General features: G+C 50.2%; 1 protein-coding gene across 2 annotated transcripts in view; it reads left to right on the plus strand.

Annotated features, from left to right (window-relative positions):
* Positions 1 to 21,866, plus strand: part of NAALAD2 (N-acetylated alpha-linked acidic dipeptidase 2) — a 64,927-nt gene extending 43,061 nt beyond the window's left edge. The window contains exons 15-19 of one of the 2 annotated variants that reach the window (XR_012643920.1): positions 1,838 to 1,928; positions 4,438 to 4,702; positions 6,334 to 6,415; positions 13,220 to 13,360; positions 13,635 to 13,727. Coding sequence is in view for 1 of the 2 variants with exons in the window: in XM_074983970.1 (XP_074840071.1) it covers positions 1,838 to 1,928; positions 4,438 to 4,702; positions 6,334 to 6,415; positions 13,635 to 13,727; positions 19,608 to 19,797 (721 nt within the window). In the remaining variant the exon portion in view is untranslated. Of the gene's footprint in view, positions 1 to 1,837; positions 1,929 to 4,437; positions 4,703 to 6,333; positions 6,416 to 13,219; positions 13,361 to 13,634; positions 13,728 to 19,607 lie in introns of those variants that run through there. The other variant, XM_074983970.1, reaches the window with a different exon arrangement.
* Positions 21,867 to 22,426: the final 560 nt, after the last annotated feature.

Below are 22,426 nucleotides of genomic sequence, written 5' to 3' on the forward strand. Positions count from 1 at the left end.
CCATTCGTACTTACGACATACCTCCAGCTCACTCTCCCTCCCCTGCATGCCCCAGCTCACCTCCCCCGGGGTGGGCTCCAGCGGCATGCCTGGGGCTTCCCTCCAACTATCATGGACCCATCTCCAACTCCCATGCCCCAACCCTCCACACCCATTCCCAACCCCTGCAGACCCAGACCCAACCCCACCTCAACCCCCGTGTGGCCCCAGATCACCCACCCCCACCATCTGGCTGAGCACATGCAGGACTCCAACCTGTCTCCGCTCAAGCACCCTGCCTCAGCGCATCCCTGTTCAACCCCTCCCACACCTGGCTGAATCCCCCTATGACCCCAGTTCATGCCCCCTCCATGCATGGGGCTCCAACTTCAACCTGTGTCTGGGGCTCTGGCTTCCAGCCCCCCTCCACTCAACCGCCCCACCCTGGTGCACCTGTTCAACCCCTCCTTCCCACAGCCACAGCTCACACTGCTGGCACTTGGTGCTCTGGCTGTTAGCCACCGTTGGCATGTACTGGGGCTCTATCCCTCTTGCCAGCTCAACCCACCCCTGCCCCAGTTCACTTCCGTTCAATCCCACCCCCCCACACCTGGCTCAACACCCCAGTCCTCAGCTAACCAATCCCCGTCCCCTGGCATGCACTGGGCTGTCAACCACCAGCGCACACGTGGGGCTCCAGCTGTCAGCTGGTGCATGAGGCTGTACCCTCCCATCCCGGTTCACCCCATTCAATCCCCCACAGCCCCAGCTCACACTCCCTAGCACGTGGGGCCCCAGCTTCAACCTGTGCCCAGAGTTTCCAACCCCCTGCGCATGGGGCTCCAGCTCCAACCCCCCCCACCCACCACCCCCGCAGCCCCAGCTCCAACCCCCCTGGCTGGGTTCAGCCCCCTGCTGCCCGGGTTCAGCCCCCTGCAAGCTCCAGCTCAGCTGCACCCTCCCACCACTCCTGCTGCCCTAACTCACCACAGGCTTAACCCTCTTTCTCCCACCCCGACTTACGCGAAATTCAAGGTACATGAGGGATTACAGTATAAGGGTATTTCCGATTTATGACCAAATCAGGTTACGACCACATGTTTGGAAAGTAACCCGTTCGTAAGTCAGGGACTATCTGTATACAGTAAACTCTGTCTTAACTGGCATTCTATCATCCGGAATTCTCAAATAACAGACATTCTAACCATAAGTAAATGTAAATTATGTTTTCCATAAATACAGTATGTTTGTTTCTTAATATCTAATCTTGTTTTCTTTAGTGTTGTGCATTGCTAGGTGCACTTCTCTGTCATCTAGAATATTTGAATGTCTGGCAACCTCTCTGTCCCAGGGCTGCTGGATATGAAGGAGTTTACTGTAATTACAAATAAATAACTCTGATCCAGAATGTCATGTTTTCTCTCTTCCCTAGTCTCATTTTCCTTTCCTCTGCTGTTGCTGTTTCTGCCCAGCAGGTGGCATTAGTCACTTGTATTTAATGCCAGTGACTCTCTTCTGCAATGGAAACTATTTGCAAGGCTCTGATTATACAGTGGTCTGCGACATATAAACACATCTTTATATAGAGTCTCCCAATTGATTTCAGTCAACAGTGGATTATTAATGTTTGAGATCACCAAGATGCCCCAAGTGCCATTGTGCAGCTCTCTCACATCAGGCTCTGTGTGTGTCCTTTCCTGATATATTCTGCATCTTTATAGCCTGACCGCACAGTTATGACCTCACTTGTCAGAAGCCTTGTCCACAATACTTTGGAAACTCTACTAGTAACACCTTGCATAAGCACGCTGGATCTAACTGTACCCTTAGTTTGATACCTTTTCTTTCCTGCATGTAGAATAAACAAACTGGGATCAGGCAGTGATTTTGAAGCTTATTTTCAGCGGCTGGGAATCACATCAGGCAGAGTTCGTTATACCAAGAATAGGGTAAGACATTCAGATTTCCTCAAAGCAGTTCATGCCAATGTTTGCCTCTATTGTGAGAACAGTTACTATGCAGTTGACATACAGTAGGGGCACAATATTTGCAAGGGTTCAGTATTCAGAACCCTCGCGAATGTTCATTTTCGTGAATAGGGGGGTGAGCTCAGAGCCACAGGGAAGTGGTGGCTGCTTGTGCTCCAGCCCTGGAACCCCGGGGAAGCCATGGCAACCGCCAGCGCTCCCGACCCCGGAGCCCTAGGGAAGCTGCAGCAGCCGCCAGAGGTCCTGCCTGGGGTCCCTGGGAAGTGGTGAGGGTGCTCCCCGCCCTGCAGCCACTCACAGATAATTGAATTTGTGAACATTGTTTGCAAATGTAGGAACCTTACTGTGTTTAACAACAATTTTTTAAAAAATGTTTCGAAGTGTTTGTCCTATGAGCAAAGAAATGTAATTTTTGAATCTGTGACGAAACAAAACATGGAAGAATAAATTCATGCAAGCTGGTGAAGTGCATATTCATCTAAAACTTATATTTACACAGAGAGGGCTCTCAATGAAGAAGTGCAAGAAGGATCAGCTTCTTGGCACAGCTGCCAGTCCCACACATATTACACTGTCCCTTTACATGTAGTATTTTCTCTAGTTCTAGTGACATGTTGCCTCATTAATGAAAAAAACCTTGTGCAATCCTCTTCCCAGTAACAGAATGACTTGGCCAATTTTTCCTTTAACCTACAGTTTTATGTTAAAAGCAGTTTACAGATGTTTCATTTGCACTTTAACAGCCAAGGTCCTACAGGCTATGTCTATATGAGAAGCATCCGTTAACAGAAATGACTGTTGGAAGGGATTTCCCGGCAAAACTTCTGTTGACAAATTGCATCTACACACAAAAGCAGATTGACAGAGTAAGCCACTCTGTCAACACAGAGCAGCCATACTGCCTGGCCCTCTCTTGACAGAATGGCTGACAGGAAGCTCTGCAAACAGGGCTGCCCTGTGAACTGGAAGCCCTCTCTGGCGACAAAAGGGTCCCAGACCATATACATGGCTGTTTTCTCCACAGAACACTGTTGAAAGAGGCATTATACCTGAATGGGGAGAGGTATAACACTGGCAGTGGATGTGCAAGGTTTTGTCAACAAACTGTCATCAAAGCACATTTTGCGTGTAGACGCTCCATGGGCTTTTCTGACAAAAGCCCTTCTTTGCCGGAAAAGCCCTGTTCTGTAGCCATAGCCACAGTGTCTAGGCCAACTGGAACTTAAGACTGAAGCATTGTCTAAAAGATTTTAACCATACTGGCGTTCTGAAAACTGCCTCTCTTGCTCTCTGCCCCAGGGATAGGCAGAATTACACTGATAAAAAAGCATTTATATCTACTGAATAGCTCATACTGATTCAGGAAGGCAACATGAACCAAACGGATACTGGTAGTTAACTGCTGGCGTGGCTATGCTACTATCATACTCCCTATAGACATTGATTAGTCAGTCAATTTCTTTAAGTATGGATCAGGCTGAAGACACTCAGTAAAACTGAGCTTTTGTGGAGAAAACAACAAAGCTGAGAGGCAGAAGAGATATATCTAACAATATGAACTGCAGTACTTTTAAAGATTCTAGGATCATGATGTGTGGAGCGCCAGGTGCTTTACAGAATACAGAAGACTTGGGGCCTGATTCTTTACCATTCTGCATCCATGGCCATTTTAAAATGTGCAAAATGGCTAAGAAGGGCTTCCAAGTCAGACTTGGAGCTTGTTTTTTAAATACTACTTATCACAAATGTACATGGTTACACTAGATGAAAAAGGTGTGAACAATCAGGCCATAGCTCTTTATCTGAGGAGCTAACCTATGGTTTTAAAATATTCACGACCCATTGGGATAAAGACACTGTTCGTAAAGAGATCAAAGTTAGAAAGAGGTTAGCAATGGAGGCTAGTTTTGGGGTGGGGGGCAGAGGAAGTATGCATTTCAAGGAGAAAGGCAACTTAGCACCTAAAAAGCAGAAGTCATTTCTAAGGATAGAAGCCTGGATGAACAAAAGCTCACAGTGGAGGGTACAAGAAAAGAACACAAGAATAGAGAATGGGTAGATTGTAGTCTGTGACAAGATGACGAAATGAGGGAAGACATGTAGGTGGTGGCTGAACTACCACAAGATGCAGTGGAACTACTGTTTTGCACTTGTGCTACTAGATTGTTCTGCTTTATTGGCAATGAATCAGTGGTAGTGGAGCTCAGGATAGAGCATCTTTCGAGCCACCAAAGAGAGAAAGTAAAAATTATTAAATTCATTTATTCTTCCAAAGTACTCCCTGGATTTGGATTGTTTTTGCCTCGTAGGAACCACACTCAAACAGGAATAGGGACAGTAATTCATTTGGGTCTAGGAAAGAGCTATCCTGATGTGGAAGTCGTGATGATTTAGGTTGGCTATTGTCTGACCAATTTCATCCCTCAGAGTCACTTCATTTAGAACATCTGAGACATATATTCTCTTTCAGAGAGCCGACAAATTCAGCAATTACCCAGTTTACCACACCACATATGAGACCTTTGAGTTAGTAGAACGATTTTATGACCCTACGTTCATGAAACAGCTTGCTGTTGCCCAGTTACGAGGAGGACTGGTGTATGAACTTGCCGACTCCCAGGTCATTCCTTTCAACTGCCAAGATTATGGAGAAGCTTTAAGAAAATATGCAGATAGGATCTATAATTTGTCCAAGAAACATGAAGGACAGGTAGAGACTTATGGAGTGTCATTTGGTGAGTAATTACCATGCAGACATTAAACATTTGTGTATCCTGAGTGCATCAGTTAGAATTCCACGGAGGGAAAAATAATGGTTCTTGTGTTACCCAGGTTTTCAGAAGCGCTCACCCTACAGGGAACACTGATTCAGGCCCAGTGAAATCATAGGATTGACTTAAAATAATTATTTGAAAAAATAATTTGAGCTTATTTGCCTTTTGGGTTCAGGTTTTTGAGCTTTCCTCTGCAAAAATGAGGGCTAGAAACCTTTTTTCCAAACCAATTTTTTTTCTTATAATTACATGATTCTAGAAAGTGGAGCTTAAACCAGAAATATTGTAAATATTGTAAACATGATTTTTTAACAAGTTAGCAACACTGGCTTTGTTTGTGATAAACACACTTGTATATTTCCCAAGACCTTTTTGCTCTTCAGTCATCTCCTGCTTGTGAAAAATGGTATGTCTCCATTGGCTAAACTTTGTCCTTGCATGGATACACATTCAGTGCAAAGAGGCAGACAAACACAGAGACTTGAACTTAGGGGGATGATTCAAGTCTCTTGATATAAACAGTGGGAGAGGAGAATGCTGCTTTAGCTTAGACAGGGCTTTCTGAAACATATGGTTAAATGTGAAATACTCCAAAGCTTCCCTTTGCCTACAGAACCTGTATTTTTTGCAGCATTCTGAAATTTCCCCTCTTTGCAACTTACCCTCTGTTGCTCAGTGATCCAAAATAATTGGGGATGGGGGTGGCAGGGAGTGGAGGGTGGGCGGGGGGGGGGTTAGGAAAATTAGCTGTAGAAATCAAATTGACACTATTATCAAAGTCCTGTCCACACTGGCTTCAGTGGAACTGTAGCTCTGACCAAGGGCTGTGACTGCCCTGTATGGCACAAAGCTCAGATCCACAGGGACTGTTACCAGTAGCTGCTAAAAGGGCTTGATGTGTTACCAAGCAACAAGTGAGGATGAGTTTGGGGGTGTATGTGTATTCTGCAACTACAGTGATCTGGGCTCTGGGTCTGGGCTCGCACATAATGAGAAATAATCTAAGTCCTGAGTAGCAACTATAGAATGTTTTTATCACCATCCTGTGCCTTGGTATGGAGAATTCCCCATTTTGCCTCATGTGATCTCACTACACCAGATTTGTCTTGATATGGATGGAGAAAGAACTCACATAAAACAAACAAAGGATGTGGAGAATCTCCTAAGGTAGAAAAAGCGGAAACCTTGCACAGGCAGGAAGAAGTTCTAGAAATTTGACACCTCAAGTTTCTTCACATAACCTCTGCAGTAAAATTAAGAAATGCAAATCCAGCATTTTCTTCCTCTCCATCCACTCCAATTTCAGATTTTCTCTTTGCAACAGGTTCTCCAGAAATACTTTCAGCTGATTTACATTAAATACTATTGTAATGCCTCTTAGTAGATAATTTTTTAGACAATCTTCCTCAGCATGGTATGAGAGGGCACTGCAGCCCTTTAAAAGTCAGATACAGAAGTAATGAGGAAGCTAAGGATTTCTCATCAAGTTAGTAAATAAAAATAAAATACATGGCTTTCCTCAGTAAGTGAAATGTGTTTTGTTTCAGGCTCTTGGTGTGAAGTTGAAGTAAAAAAGGTCTTTCTATTTCTAGGTCCTCTTTTTTCTGCGGTGGTCAATTTCACAAAAGCTGCTGCAGATTTTCACAGAAGACTTAAAGAGGTTGATATTAATGAGTAAGTTTTAAAAAAAAAAAAACAGTGGCAAATTCACCCAGGCCCATGCTCTTCAACTTTGATGAGGACCAAGTCCTACAGTCCTGAATGAGGCCTTGATCAGAAAAAACTCACTTTGAAATCAATGAGACTTATGTCTGAGTGAGGAGTACAGGATTTGGAATGCAACACATCCTGTTTCTTTAGCACACTCACTAATGAACAGTACGAGCTTTGTGATAATTTCCGTGAAAAATCTTATGTAATGAACATATTCTTCATGTAAAGAAGCAGCGATCAATGAAAACCTGATTCTCTTTCTTTGGCAGTCTCTTTCTAATATTTCGTAAAACACAGCTTTCCACTGCTCTCAAAAGGGTGGCCTCCCAATATGCGGTTTATATAACAGAAAGTTCCCCAAGTCCAATGTGCAGTTTTATCCTCCAAGTTTCTGTGACGAGTAATCATCAGAAGCAGCATCTTCTGGAACTAACAATCCTTGTTTGAAAAACCACATGATCTGTTGGAGCACACGGTGATGAGCCAGGAACTCTTAGGTTCTTCTTTGAGTGGTCCCCGTGGGTGCTCCACAATAGGTGTCGGGCTTGCCGGCGCCGCAGATCGGAAATCTTCCAGCAGTTTCTCCTGGATCATGCATGTGCCCGTGTGCGCCAACCCCCTGCACGCCCCCGGCTGCGTGCACGATCCGGTCCCCGCCAGTTCCTTCTCAACCGCCATCAGCTGCAGACGTAATCCACTCAGGCTAAGGCCAGAGTCAGATTACTTAGTGGTTTTTTTCCATGTGTAATTTGTTGTTTTCGGTTATTAAACAAAAAAAAAAAAAAAAAAGGAGAGAAAGCAAAGACAAAGAGAATATCATCAAAAAAAAAAAAAAAAGGAAACAGAGAGGAGCAGAGAAGAGAAGAGCGGACATGAAGGCCATTTAGGCCGCCCGCTGCCGCAGGCCAGTGATCACTCTTTGGGGTGGAAAGGCACGGATTAAGTGCTAAGTACCCTATTAACAATAAAGGACTCACTGCAATGGCCTCTTCAGGTTTTACAAAGCAGGAGTCATGCCGTGAAGCTATGCCGGCCTCCGTGGGGTATAGCGAAGGCATCCGATGCCTGGGGGAATTCCAGGCTACCTTGCCGGAGAAGCCTCACCCAGAACGGCCTGCTGGGTTGCATAAGAGGAGGGCAGTTTTTTCTCTGACCCCCTCAGTGCAGAAATGGAGGAAACTCTCCCTGGCTCGATCCTTGCCGTGCGTTTGCAGCGAGCAGGACGAGTGGAGCACACAGCCACCAGCCGCATACTCAGGCAAGCGGCAGCGCGGCAGCACACGTGGCAGAGGCTGAGCCTCCGGTTATACAACAGCCGGCACGCGCGGTGCCTAGAGCTTCAGCCAGGCAAGCGCCGGAACCGGCGGCACTGCCACAGGCGGCACAGACCCCCGCGGCACCAGCGGTGCAGGGACGCCAGGCACGGAGCCTGCAGGCACTGGAGGGGGATACCCGTGTGGCACCGCAGCTGACAGTGCCGAGTGCGACACTGACAGCAGGGCTGAGATCCCCGGCACGGGAGGGGGCGGTGCTGGCCCTGCAGCGGAGGGGCAAGGCAACATCAAAAACCCAGCACCGCAGTCCATCTCTGGACAGGGCTGTGCTGCTGTTAGCACCAAGCCCTCCCCCTGTGATACACACGCCGCACCGAAGGCCTGTGTCTCCACCGGCCCATCCAGAAAAAAGAAACAAAAAAAAAAAAAACCTCCTTCTCCGTTCCTCCAACCAATGTCACCATGGCTTGGGCCACCTTCACCGTTTCTGGGATTGGATCCCCTGGAGTACTATCACAAGGCATTTTCACCTCTATCTGTGTTGTCGCGGAGGTCTCGCTTTCCCAGACATCGGGGGTACACACCCCGTGAGTGGTCCAGGTCTCCATCCCCGGACCCTTGCCCATGCTGCCATGGTCATCCTTATCATGCTGGACACAGACAAACCACAGACCTACACCCAGGGGCAGGTGCCCCCTCGGCTGCTCAATACCCCGTGGGCACTCCCGATCGGGAACGGAAACACAGTTGTCTCAAGGGGAGTTAATTTTAGAACCCCGAGACTTTCCTTCACAATCCTCCAGCGAGCAAGTGTATCATCGACCGCAGGAACCCGAGGGTTCAAGGGAGGTTTACCTTAGTGGTTCCTCCTCATCCTCCCCAGATGAGGCCGTGGCCCCTGGGGATGTCTCTCCCCCGGATGACCTTAAACAGTTTTCAGGAGCTGTTTAAAAGGGTGGCTTTCACGCAAGACATTCAAATGGCAGAGGTGCAGGAGAAACATCACAAACTCCTGAAAAATTTGAAACCCCCGGCTTCATCCAAAATTTCTATTCCGCTGGACGAAGCCATTCTGGAGTCAGCCACTACTATATGGCAGACTCCGGCCTCTGTTCTGCCTACGAACAAGAGAGTGGATAAGAAATACTTCGTCCCGGCAAAGGGCATGGAGTTCCTCTTCAGTCACCCACAACCAAATTCTTTGGTGGTCGGGTCATCCCAGCAGAGGTCAAAGGCTTCTCAGTACAAATCGGGGGATCGGACAAAGATGCTAAGAAGCTAGAGCTGTTTGGCAGGAAGGTATATTCCTCTCCTATCCTGCTATTGAGAGTGGCAAATTATGGGCACACCTAGCAAACCATAATTTTGATAATTACTCCAGGCTTACTCCCCTCATGGATCCACTTCCGGAAGATAAAAAGCCGGTGTTAAAGGCTATTGTTCAAGAGGGCTACGCAGCATCGCGGACGGGAGTCCAGATTGTCCTGGATGTGGCGGACACGGCAGTACGTTCAACGGCTACAGCAGTGGTCATGCGTAGAGAATCCTGGCCCCAGACATCGGGTATCTCGAGGGAACTACAGGCGAAGATCGTGGACCTTCCCTTTGATACACAAAAGTTGTTTGCAGACTCAGCCGACTCGGTCCCTCACTCCAGTAAGGACTCGAGAGCTACACGTAGAACCTCGGGCATTTATACTTCCCCATACAGGAGGGAAAAATTTTATCCTCAGCAAAGACGCTACGCTTACAACCACAGCGTGCTCAATATCAACGGGGCTACGGCCAAGGGCGCTATCAATAGCGGCAACAGTACAGAACTCCTAGGCGACGTTCTCAACAAAGCCGTACGCCCTCGGGTCAGGCCCAAAGGCAACAAGTTTGATGGGTATGTTGGGAGCTGCACTATCAATACCCTCGCTCAGTGCCACTCCCATCTCATGTTCCATCATTGCCTCAGACCGTTCCACTCCCAACGGCAAAAGATCACCACAGACATATGGGTGCTGGAGATCATAGCCCTGGGTTACGCGATCCCCTCCCAGTCGCTTCCACCGACAAAGCCTCCCACCAGGCGTTACCTCAGGGACACTGCCACGAGGCGAGGCTCAAGCAGAAGGTGACTCACCTTATGTTCATAAGGGCGGTGGAAAGAGTGCCGGAATAATTCCAGGGGAAGGTTTCTATTCACACTACTTCCTACCAGGGAGGAAAACAGGACACCGGAGGCCCATCTTGGATCTTCGGGGCCTCAACCGTTACTTGCGCAAGCAACGGTTTCGGATGATCACAGTTGCCTTGATACTCACGGCACTGGACGATGGAGACTGGGTTGCAGCACTCGACTTACGAGATGCTTACTTTCGTATAACAATCCACCCGGCACACAGACACTTCCTCCGCTTCACGGTCGGCCAGGAGCGCTTCCAGCACAGGGTTCTTCCGTTTGGCCTCTCCTCGGCCCCCAGAGTCTTTACCAAAACCCTGGCAGTGGTGTCAGCCTACCTGCACAGACGGGGTGTTTATTTTTCCCATATCTGGGCGACTGCCTGCTAAAAGGGACCTCGAAGGCAGAGGTCTCACTCATGATACGCGTCACAGCAGACACGTTTCTTCGCTGGGCCTAGTTATCAAACTCGCAAAGTCAAAGTCCGAACCCACACAACATACAGAGTTCATAGGGGCACGCATAAACTCTGTCACAGCAAGGGTGTACCTACCCAACGCCCGCTTCCGCGCAATCAGTTCGCTGGTGCAAGTCATTACATACAGCCCCACGGTGCTGGTCTTAACGTGCCTACGGCTGCTGGGCCACATGGTGGCAGCAACATTTGTGGTACGGAATGCCAGGTTGCACATGTCAAGCCTGTAGCATTGGCTGGCGAGAGTTTATAAACCGGCATCCCACACTGTCCACAGGGTGGTGTCGCCCACAGCAGAGGTGCGCAGATCCCTGGCGTGGTGGGAAAACCCCAAGAATCTGCTGGTGGGGGTGCCTTTTCACCAACCACAAATTTCTATTTTTCTTACTACCAACGCCTCCCACATGGGATGGGGAGCGCACATCGGCGACAAGGTAATGCAAGGGTTATGGTCCCCTGCGGAACAGACACTGCACATATCCATACTGGAGCTCAGAGCAGTGTTCAACGCCTGCAAACATTTTCGAGATTACCTACATGGCAAAGTAGTCGGGATTCAATACCGACAATACCTCCACTATGTTTCTACATCAATCGACAAGGAGGAGCACGATCCCGTGCCCTATGTGCGGAAGCACTTCCGATTATGGAATCGGTGCATTGCCAATAACATAACGTCGAAAGCCTCGTACTTGCCGGGCGCTCACAACGTGAATGCAGATCAGCTGAGCAGGCGCTTCGCAATCATGCATGAATGGCAGATCCGCTCCGATCTGCTACAGCGCATTCTTCGTACATGGGGGTTTTCCCCAGATCGATCTGTTTGCCACCCAGTATAACAAAAAAAAAAAAATGTCCCCAGTACTGCTCCAGGGCAGGAGTGGGGCGGGAGTCCCTGGTCATGTTTTCATGGAAGGGCTCCCTACTTTACGCGTTTCCCCTGCAGCGCTTACCCGCAAGGTCTTGCACAAAGCCAGAAGGGAGAGAGCTCGCATGATACTCATAGTCCTGCTTGGGATTGGCAGCAATGGTTTCCCTTGCTTCTGCGCATGTCGGACCGCCCACCGCTCCCTCTACCGGTGGCGCTGGGCTTACTCATGCGGGCTCAAGGGTCCATAGTGCACCCGCACCCTCAGGGTCTGCACCTACAAGCATGGCTAATCCATGGCTCAGCTCCTTAAAGAGCACATGTACGGAGGGAGCACAAGTAGTCCTGGAATGTAGCCGAAGGACCTCCACCAGGAGGACTTACAAGCAGAAATGGACTCGATTCACAGCCTGGTGTTCCGCCAAGCAGTTAGCTCCCCTTGATGTTCCTATACCTGTAATACTAGAATACTTATTGGACCTCAAGAGAGGCGGGCTTTCTCTATCCTCGCTAAAGGTCCACCTCGCCGCTATATCAGTCTTTCGGTATACAGAGGAAGGGCCCACGGTATTCGCCCATCCTATCGTTACCAGGTTCTTGAAGGGTCTGGTAAACCTGTACCCCCCCTCGGAAACTGCTTCCACTATCGTGGAATTTGGACTTGGTGCTCAGCACGCTATCGGGTCCACCTTTTTGACCCATTAGTCACAGTTCCCATACGTCTCCTTACGATAAAAACAACCTTCCTCCTTGCAACTACGTCAGCCCGCAGGGTGAGTGAGCTCGCGGCAGTGATGGCAATGCCGCGCTGCACAGTATTCTCAAAGGAGGCGGTAACCTTAAGGCTGCGCCCAGCCTTTGTTCCAAAAGTCTCTTCGGAGTCCAATCTTAACGAGCCAATAGTTTTACCCTCGTTTTACCCGAAGTCTCACAGCTCCGGCAAGGAGGCACGCCTGCATCTCCTAGGTATGAGGAGGGCGTTGGCCATCTACACAGACAGAACTAAGTCCTTCCGGAAAATGGACAGGCTTCTAGTCTCTCTTGCTCCCGGGTCAAAAGGAGAAGGTCTCTCTTCTCGGAGAATCGCAAAGCACATTGTGTCCTGTATAAAAATGTGCTTCAAACTTCGAAAGACTCCTTTGCTGGCCCCGCCCAGGGCTCACTCCACCAGGGCGGTGGCGGCGTCAACAGCCTTCTTCAAGGGCATCGCGTTAACAGACATCTGTAGAGCGGCGACCTGGTCATCCTATGACACCTTCGCCAAGCATTATGCCCTGCCTCGGGTATTCTAAGAGGATACCCGTCTGTCGACAGCAGTCCTCTCGGGGCAAGCTGCACATAAACCGATTACCCACCTCCTTACTTGGGTTACTGCTGGGTAGTCACCTATTGTGGAGCACCCACGGGGACCACTCGAAGAAGAAAGAGAAGTTACTCACCTGTAGTAACGATGGTTCTTCGAGATGTGTCCCCGTGGGTGCTCCACCACCCGGCCATCCTCCCCGCTTCGGATCTCTGTCTAGTGTTTTTCAGGAACATCCGAGGCGGTTGGTCAAGGAACTGGCGGGGACAGGATCGTGCACGTGGCCGGGGGCGCGCAGGGGGGCGGCGCGCGCCGGCGCATGCGCTATCCAGGAGAAACTGCTGGAAGATTTCCGATCTGCGGTGCCGGGCGAGCCCGACACCTATTGTGGAGCACCCACGGGGACACATCTCGAAGAACCATTGTTACTACAGGTGAGTAACTTTTCTTTCTAAACTGTGATTAGAATTCATCTTCGCTGTAGCCCTGGGCAAGGCATGTAGGCCCTGTCTGTCATTTTCCTCAGTTATATCATATTTGTCAGCCTGGTCAGGTGCATAGGGAGGGTTAACTATTTGATATTTTATAGTATTTTGTAAACTAGAATGGGGTTGGCAATGATTTTCCTATCCCAGGAATATTATTGAGTGTTCACAAATTTTTATTGTTCTGCAACAGGATGAAACTGAGACCTTTTGATGTTTTTTTAAGGAAAAGCCAGTAGAGTGGTAGTTCACCTGGAAAGTGAGAGAACTGGCTAAAGTCCCTGCTCTGCCTAACCTGGAGCAGGAACTTCAACCCAGGTTTTCCATATCCCAGGTGAGTGCTCTCACCACCACTCCATTGCTTATTCTGGGGTTTAAAGGTGTCTCCTTCTCTTGTTTTTAACAAAACGTCACCTGAAAAACATTTCTTTATGAAAGTTTCGTCAAAGCCAGTATGTTCCCAGAAGCAGCATTGGTTTCCTCTGAGTATTTTCTGCTTTAAGATGCAATGTTGAAAAATCCCCAACCAGCTCTATTAGAATACCATGTAGATCATACATTTTTGTGCCTTGTTGTTTTATGCAATGGTTGTCTTCATCTCCCCACAGTCCACTTGCTGTTCGACTCATGAATGATCAGCTGATGTTTGTGGAAAGAGCTTTCACTGATCCTCTTGGTTTGCCAGGCAGGAAATTTTACAGGTAAGACAAGTTATTGGTAAAAAAAATACTGATTGTGAGGCATAGCCCTATGACTTGAACTTTTTCATATTTTGGACGGCTTCCTAAAATAGTCTTTTAGGAACGCATCCTACACCTTTGCTGTGTCATCAAAGCCGTGTCTACATGTGCACGCTACTTCGAGGTAGCAGCACCAACTTCAAAATAGCACCCGTCACGGCTACATGTGTTGGGCACTATTTTGAAGTTAACATCGACGTTAGGCGGCGAGACGTCGAAGTCACTAACCCCATGAGAGGATGGGAATAGCGCCCTACTTCGACGTTCAACGTTGAAGTAGGGAACGTGGTCGTTGCACGTCCCGCAACATCGAAATTGTGGGGTCCTCCATGGCGGCCATCTCCAGCCCCTGAGCTCGATGGTGGCCGCGTGGAGCGGCCCCTTAAAGCTCCCCGCCCCCTCCCTTCCTGTGCAGGAAGCTGAGAGAATGTGCAGGCGGCAGCCCAGACATGCGGCCAGCCTTCATGTCTCTGAGCGCCACAGACACCCACCCCAGCTGCGATGACCGCATGGCAGCCCCCTCAAGCGCCCCCAGGGGACCCCCCCCAAGGGGAGCCAGGGCTCACAGCCCAGCAGCCAGGTGGGGAAGTGGCAGCAGGGCCCCTCCTGGACGGAGGCTGAGCTTCGGGACCTGCTGGGGCTCTGGAGCGAGGAGGAGGTGCTCCAGGTAATGGGGAGCAAGAGGCGGAACACAGATGCGTTCACTCGGCTGGCCAAGGGCCTGGCCGCCTGGGGTCACCCTGCCCGCACTCCGGATCATGTCCGGAGTAAAGTGAAGGAGCTGCGTCAGGGTTACACCCAGACCCGGGATGCGGCTGGCCGATCTGGGGCCGCCCCCGTCACTTGCCCCTTTTACAGGGAGCTCAGGGACATCCTGGGCCCCCAGCACACCACCTCCCCTCCAGCCACTCTTGATACCTCAGCTGAGGAGCCCCAGCAGGCCCCGGAGGTGGAGTCCACCCCGGAGGCAAGCCCTGCACCCCGGGGGCCCCCCCGGGGCACCGGAGGAGGAGGAGAAGGAGAGGGACCTCCTCGAGTGACGCCGGCCTGAGGATCGCTATCCCATCGCGGAGCTCCAGCCGGGTGTCCGCCCCCCGGGTGTCCCCCGACCGTGGGAGTGGACCGTCAGGTATGTACACCCCCTGGTGCACACCCCCGGGGTTGAGGGGCGGGGGTAATAGATATGACCAGGGCCCTCCACATGCCCAGATGACCATGGCTCCAAGGACAGCAGTGGCATGTCCCTCAGAAGAGTGCATCAGCCCCTGCCCCCCCTAGAACGACAGTGCCATGCCCCATCCCCAGGGCTGGGGGGAGCGGAACCTCTATGGTCCCCCGGGAGGAGGGGGTGGGACACCCAGCAGCAGCAGCAGCATGTGATGGAGTGGGGGGAGTGCAAATGCGAGACTCAGGCTAGATATGAGAAACAAGCTGAATAGCTCCCAGCGGCTAAGGATGATCCTGGGGCTACAACTGGCAGGTAACACCTCTGCCCTGAACAAAGAGGAGGGAGGAGCCGAGCTGGGTTTGAATGGGGGGTGGCAGTTAGAGGCTAGGGGAAGGGAGAGCAGGAAAGCAGCCAGCCTGAGGAGGGGGAAAGCTACACCCCAGAGGGGCACCCCTCGGGGTCTTCTCCCCAGGACGGGTTGGAAGGACTGTCTCTGACTGCTGTACTGTCGCTTCTGTGAGGAACTGGGCATCTGTTGTCTAATAAACCTCCTGTTGTACCTTCTGAATGAGAGTCACTCCTGCCAGCAGACGGAGTGCAGTGCAGGGGGGATCCCTGAACCCCATTACAGTAGCATCTCCCGGGGACGGGGATGGGGAACCTGCAGCAGAGGGGTGGGGGGACAAGGGCCACGGCTCGGGGCCCACACTAACGGCTGTCTCCACTCTTCTTCCCCCCCTCCTGTGTTCCGCAGCTGCACCATCGGAAGGACCAGAGAGTGCCGGCGAGGCGTCAGTGGTCCCAGACAGCCCTCCAGGGCCATCACTCCAGGCCAGCCCCTCGGCGGAGGACCGACCAGCCCCACGGCGGGGAAGATGGCGGACCCAGCACCAGCAGCCGACGGTGACGGACCCCCAGCTGCTGGCCCTCCACTGTCGGCAGCTGGAGGTTGCCGAGCAGTGGCTGTGGGTGGAGGAACACCGCCTCCAGCTGCAGAAGCGGGCGCTGGCCTGGCGCCAGGAGGCATAGGGGGCCTACATGTATACTCTCAACCGTATCGCGGACTCCCTGGCCCCCCATGCCGCGCCGGCCGCCGCAGCGCCTGCCCTGCCTGCTCCACCTGCTGCTCCAGCCGCTGCGCCGTCCGCCGTTGCACCACCACCCGCCACCGAGGGCCCTTCCGCCAAGGGGGACCTGGGGCCAGCTGACACTCACCGGCCGTATCTCCCGGTCTGCCCAGCCCCCAGCCAGCCCCGGCCAGGGCTGAGGCCGAGGCGGGCATCCCGGCCGCCCACTCCCAGCACTGGACTTCAGGGGCGTGGGGCCCAGGATGTGCCCTCCCTCCCCCTTTGTATATATTCCCCCCAGTTTTTAAGTTACTTTGCTGTAAATAGTTTGTATATTTGACCCCTGTTACCATGGTGATCCTTACCCCCCCATGTAAATACTTCTCCCCTTCCTTGTCTTCCCCTTTCATGTTATCCCTATTTTTATAATGTATATATATTTATTAAGTTAGAATTTCCCTGTACATAGTTAGTTAGTCTTGTTGATAATAATAATAAGAGTTCTAAAGATATATGAGTTGACGAACAACTGTCTGCTTTTATTTTTACAAGAAAAGTCGGGGGGGGCGGCTCTTGGGTGCTCTGTGGTGTGGGCGTAGGGGCAGGGAGTGTTGTGGAGGATGGGGGGGCAGTGGGGGGCCTGCCAGCGTTCACCCCACGGCCTCATCGAACTGGGCCCGCAGGGCCTACCGGACCCCGGTCCCTTCGGGGTCCACCTGGCGACTGGGGGCAGCGGGTGGCTGCACATTGGCCCTGCCGGCCTCCACAGCCCAGCCCTGAAAGAAGGCCTCCCCCTTGCTCTCCACCAGGTTGTGGAGGGCGCTACATGCGCCCACAATCTGGGGGATGTTGGTGGGGCCCGCATTAAGGCGGGTGAGGAGACACCTCCAGCGCACTTTGAGGCGGCCAAATGTGCGCTCCACCACCTGGCGCGCGTGGTTCAGGCACTGGTTGAAGCGCTCCTGGCTGGCAGATGGATGGCCCGTGTACGGGTGCATGAGCCAGGGCCGGAGTGGGTATGCCGCATCTGCGATGACGCAGAGGGGCATGGTGGTGTCCCCCACAGGGATCTCCCGCTGGGGGATGTAGGTCCCTGCCTCCAGCCGGCGGCACAGGCCCGAGTTCCAGAATACCCGGGCGTCGTGGGTGCTGCCAGGCCAGCCCACATAAATGTCCAGGAAATGGCCCCGGCTGTCCACCAAGGCCTGGAGGACCACTGAGTGGTAGCCCTTCCTGTTTAGGTAGTGTCCTCCACTGTGCTCCGGGGCGCGGATGGGGATGAGAGTCCCATCCAGAGCCCCGAAGCAACTGGGGAAGCCCAGGGTGGCAAAGCCCGCGATGGCGGCATCTGGGTCCCCAAGCCTCACGAGCCTGTGGAGGAGCAGGGCATTGATGGCACGGACGACCTGCAGGGGAAGCACATGGGAGAGCACCAATGAGGGGTGTGCAGGGTGTGTGTTGCCCTCCCCTGCCAGGGCCCCCCTCCCCTCCCCTGCCAGGGCTTCCTCCCCTTCCCCCCGTGGGTCCTTTTACCTCCATGAGGACATCCCCGACGGTGGCCTTGCCGACGCCAAACTGCTGTCCCACAGATCGGTAGCTGTCTGGAGTGGCCAGCTTCCAGACAGCGATGCCGACCCATTTCTCGACGCTGAGGGCACGCCGTATGAAGGTGTCCTGGTGCCTTAGTGTGGGGGTGAGCCACTGGCATAGCTCCAGAAATGTCTGCTGGCTCATCCGAAAGTTCTGGAGCCAGCGGTCGTCGTCCCACTCTCCGAGCACCAGCCGCTCCCACCAGTTGGTGCTCATGGGGTAGCTCCACAGCCGGCGGCGTGTGCGGCCGGGGGGGCGGGGGGGGCGCGGCGGGGTGCTGCAGGGTTGAGGGTTGCGTCCTTCTCCCCTGCGGGCAGCTCCTCCTCTGTGGCAAGGATGTGATCAGCTGCCTCCTGCATGGCATCGAGCAGGGCGAGCGCTGCTCCTGCAGGGGCAGCTGTGTGGACCTCTGGCTGCTGCTGCTGCTGCTGCTGGGCGTTCATGACTGCGTCACTCAAGGTGTCCATGCCTATGGCTCTGCAGACCGCGTGCTGTGCAGGCTGCATGTGTCTGGGAGGGGCCCTTTAAGGGAGTGGCTAGCTGTTGTCCCGGAAGCGCCCTGTGACCCTGTCTGCAGCTGTTCCTGGCACCCTTATTTCGATGTGTGCTCCTTTGGCGTGTAGACGTTCCCTCGCAGCGCCTATTTTGATGTGGTGCTGTGCAACGTCGACGTTGAACGTCGACATTGCCAGCCCTGGAGGACGTGTAGACGTTATTCATCGAAATAGGCTATTTCGATGTTGCTACATCGAAATAAGCTACTTCGATGTAGCGTTCATGTGTAGACGTAGCCCAAAAGTGCTTGGTTACAAGAAACACTAATTAGGACAGTGCTAAAGCAGTAAAATGAAATAGCTGTCCAGGTTACAGCAGTGTGAGGACATTGTCCTGCTGATTCCATCCTTCCTGGTGATGGAGAAGAAAAGGGAGCCAAAAGATACTGAGGTTGTGATTTTTTAAGTAGCTCAACACCATAATTTGAGCTATTGGGCTTCCCCTGCTGGTTGTAGGATTGTGCTTTTAATGGTATTAAATGTCTCTAACTTTTGCTCTTAAATTGTGAAGGGCTTTGAAATCTTTAACACATTTATTCTCACAACATCCCTGTGAAGTAGGGAAGGACTATTATTGCCGTGTTTTTACAAATGGAAAACTTAGACACAAAGAGGCTAAGTGACACATCCAAGGTTACACAGGACACATGGTGCAGCAGGGATTGGACACAAGCCTGTTGCTAGTGCACTAACCACTGGACCATCGTTATCAGCCAAGAAGGTTTGCTTATGTCTCAGGAGGGTTTTGCGCTTGAATACAGCAATACTATTCTGTCTCACAAGGAGGGTGCATTGTATTTGTAAGATATATGGTCATAAAGTTATGGTGATGGACCAGTTTACCTCTTTGATGTCAACACCACTATAGCTATGCCTCATTTTGCCCCAGTGCTTCAGATTCATTGCAGTAGCCACTTACTTGAAACAAGGGGTGCCAGTGATGTGACCCTCTGGCCAAATTCAGGACACACAGCAGTTCAAAGCCAGTCTTTAGCTCCTTGTAAGCTAAATAGCTTTCAGGTCTCCTCAGATATACTAGCATTCCAGCAAGCAGCCATTCATCCTTCCAGTGCTAACTCCTTCCTTGTACTTGTGAGAGTTTCAGCTAGAGCTTGTCAAATTGGTTTGTTTGCACATAGTGTGACTCTTTGGACAGCTCAGGCTTTGGCATCATTCAAAGTGCACTGCTATTTCATGTAAGCAGAAAAATTCAGCTGGGGCAAACATTTTTCATTTTCCAATGAAATGGGAGAGCCAAAAGTTTTTCATTTTGGTCAAAAAATGGAATCAAAATGTACTGAAAGGGCAAATGATGGTAAATCAATTGAAAATAAATTTTATTAGAACAAAAATTGCTGTTTTTTTAAAATTAGGAATTCCCCACAGCTGTGTCTCAGTAGCTCCCCTTGTTCTCCTTCATATCTCTCTTCCCTACTTCAATCTTTTTTCTCTTTCCCAACAGACACATTATTTTTGCTCCAAGCAGTCGCAACAAGTACGCTGGAGAGTCATTCCCAGGAATCTACGATGCCATGTTTGATATTGACAACAAAGCAGATCAGCGCAAAGCCTGGGAAGAAGTAAAGAGGCAGATCTCCATTGCAGCCTTCACAGTGGAGGCTGCAGCCAGGACACTAAAGGATGTAGCATAGGAAGACAGCGCTAACAAACCTGGCCACATAGAGAACTATTAAAAAAATACTAGTGAATATTTCCACTTTGTGCATAGCATTTCCTAGCATTATAATTGAAACCACGACTGATGCATACACAAGTCCCATGGGAGTTAGTGAGCACTCTTATTATAGGACTAATGCTTAAGGAACCCGTGTTGATTCTCTGAGACTGGAATAACTGCTGTGTTAACCTAAAAAAAAATCTAGAGCAAAAAACCCCCTACTTTGCTGGTTTTTCTTTTTTTGGTTGGAGGGGGGGCGTGGAATAATGTCAGGTTTACATTTTCCAAAGGCTTCACTAATTTTGGGGACCGCAGCTTTTGGGTTCCAAGTGCTCCTAAAGTTCCACAGACTCACAGGTGTCCTCTCATAGGCAACATCTACACTATGACAGAAGATCGACCTGCCAGGGTTCAATTCCCATGTCTATTTTGGACACATGAAATTGAGCTCTCAGGGGTCACAGTCAACCCCTGTACTCATTGCAAGATGCAAGGAGTAAGGAAGGTTGAAGGGAGAACCTCTCCCATTAACCTTCCCCTGTAAAGACAGACACATTAGCTGAGCACAGATATGTTGATTTTAACTATGCAATTGGTGTAGCTAAAATTTCATATCTGCAATCTACTTTTGATGTTTAGTATAGCCATAGTCATAGACACTGAGTCACTCCCTGACCAGTCAGGGTTTATCTCCTTTCTTGTACTCTTTGATTGTGGGTGGGTGTGTGTATCAAACACAGTGAGCATCTACAATCCCTACTTACTTCTGTAGAATGGGATGCTCTCCTTCTTGGAAAACTCCAGCTTAAGGGCTCCCATCTGCTCACCTATCATCTGTGAACAGCTAACATTGTAGGTCTGGATGCTTTTTATGCCAGATTTAATAACCAAATGAAATACTAAAATAATTTTCTGTGCAAGCGTTTTGAAAGTGCTCAGGCTGAGATTACAAAGGGAACAGGGAGTGAGACACCAAAATCCCTTTTTGAAGTTTTCCATTTGTAAAGCCCAGACTTATACAGTATCACTGTTCAGTGGTTTTTAAAAGGAAAAAGCAAGTTAAGAATCACCATCCCGAAGTACCCATCCCCAACCCCCCCTCTTCCTGCCCTCTAATCTTCCCCGTCAGTGCCTCCTGCATGCTGCTGAACAGCTGATCCACAGTGCACCGGCGACACTATGAGGGAAGAATAGTGACTGGTGGGGCTGCCAGCAGAAGAGAGAGCTGGGGTGGGAAGCACTCATCTGTGGGGCTTCTAGTAGGTGCTGAGCACCCACTATTTTTTTCTGTGGATGCCACAGCTGAGAGCACCCACAGAGTCAGTCCTTGTCACCATCTCTTCTGTGCTGAGTTACTTGCTCCCTCTGTGACAGCTGTTCTTTCTAAATGGGAAGGCTATTTTATACCATACTGTCACCCACCAGCTGATGTCTGGTGACAGAGGAGGAAAGCGTTTTCCCAGAATGCTATTAATTACTGTTCTGAGTAGAAGGGATGGAATGCTCAGCATTTCTCCTTCAGCTTCTGCAGCACTGGTGTACACACAGGTTTTATCTTCTGCTGTCACCACCAAAAAATTCAAGTTTCAGTCATTAAAAGTTAGTTGAAATTCAAGAATGAAGGAAGTAAAATGACCACACTAAAAGGGAACTGAAATGCTTCTCAGAAATGAGATGCCGTGTATAACAAGGTCTAAATGTTGCTTGGAGTAGGGATTTTCATCATTGACTTGGACAACATTTCCTCTCTTTCCCTGGGTGTGCAATAAGGCAGCTTACTGCTATCTTCATTTCCAGAGGTGGCTGCATTTCTGTGACTCTGATTACTTATAAGGATTTTGAGCTCTTTCAAGATGTCAGTATAAATGGCTAATATTAAATATCAATTACACTGCCCTTCACAACTCCATTTACACAATACGTCCATTTTGATTCCTTTATTAAACCTGATTGAAGCAAGTGGAGATTTGTAGCCAAAAAAGCATGTGATCCTCAGTATTTAAAGGATAGAATGGGACAATAAAGGAGTTGGAAAAAATTAAACTTGGATGAAATTTGTATTTGGTTTACTAGATTTCTATTAGAAAAATGACATTGGGGAGCACTGCCTGTTTAGATGTGCCCTTTTACCTGGTCAATTTTTAATTCATTTTCACTGGAAACAAGGAGTGGGGAGGGGAAGCCTTATTATAAATGGGGATGGGGGTGGATTGTAAAGGATGGGTTCAAATCCAACTCAGGTTGACAGGGATCAACCACTTAGGGGCTATTTTAGTGGCTTTTGTCCAGAACCTGTGGGACAGGAGTCAGCACTAAAACAAACAAACACACACACACCCTAGTAAAACAACCATTTACCTAGTAAAACAACTATTCCACTCTACTCTGCGCTGGTTAGGCTTTAGCTGGAGTATTGTGTCCAGTTCTGGGTGCCGCATTTCAAGGAAGATGTGGAGAAATTGGAAAGGGTCCAGAAAAGGGCAACAAGAATGATCAAAGGGCTAGAGACCTGTGAAGGAAGGCTGAAAGAATTGGGCTTGTTTAGTTTGGAAAAAAGAAGATTAAGAGGGAACATGATAGCAGTTTTCAAGTATCTAAAAGGG

Source organism: Carettochelys insculpta, chromosome 1 (assembly GCF_033958435.1).
Source record: "Carettochelys insculpta isolate YL-2023 chromosome 1, ASM3395843v1, whole genome shotgun sequence".
Lineage (NCBI taxonomy): Eukaryota > Metazoa > Chordata > Testudines > Carettochelyidae > Carettochelys > Carettochelys insculpta.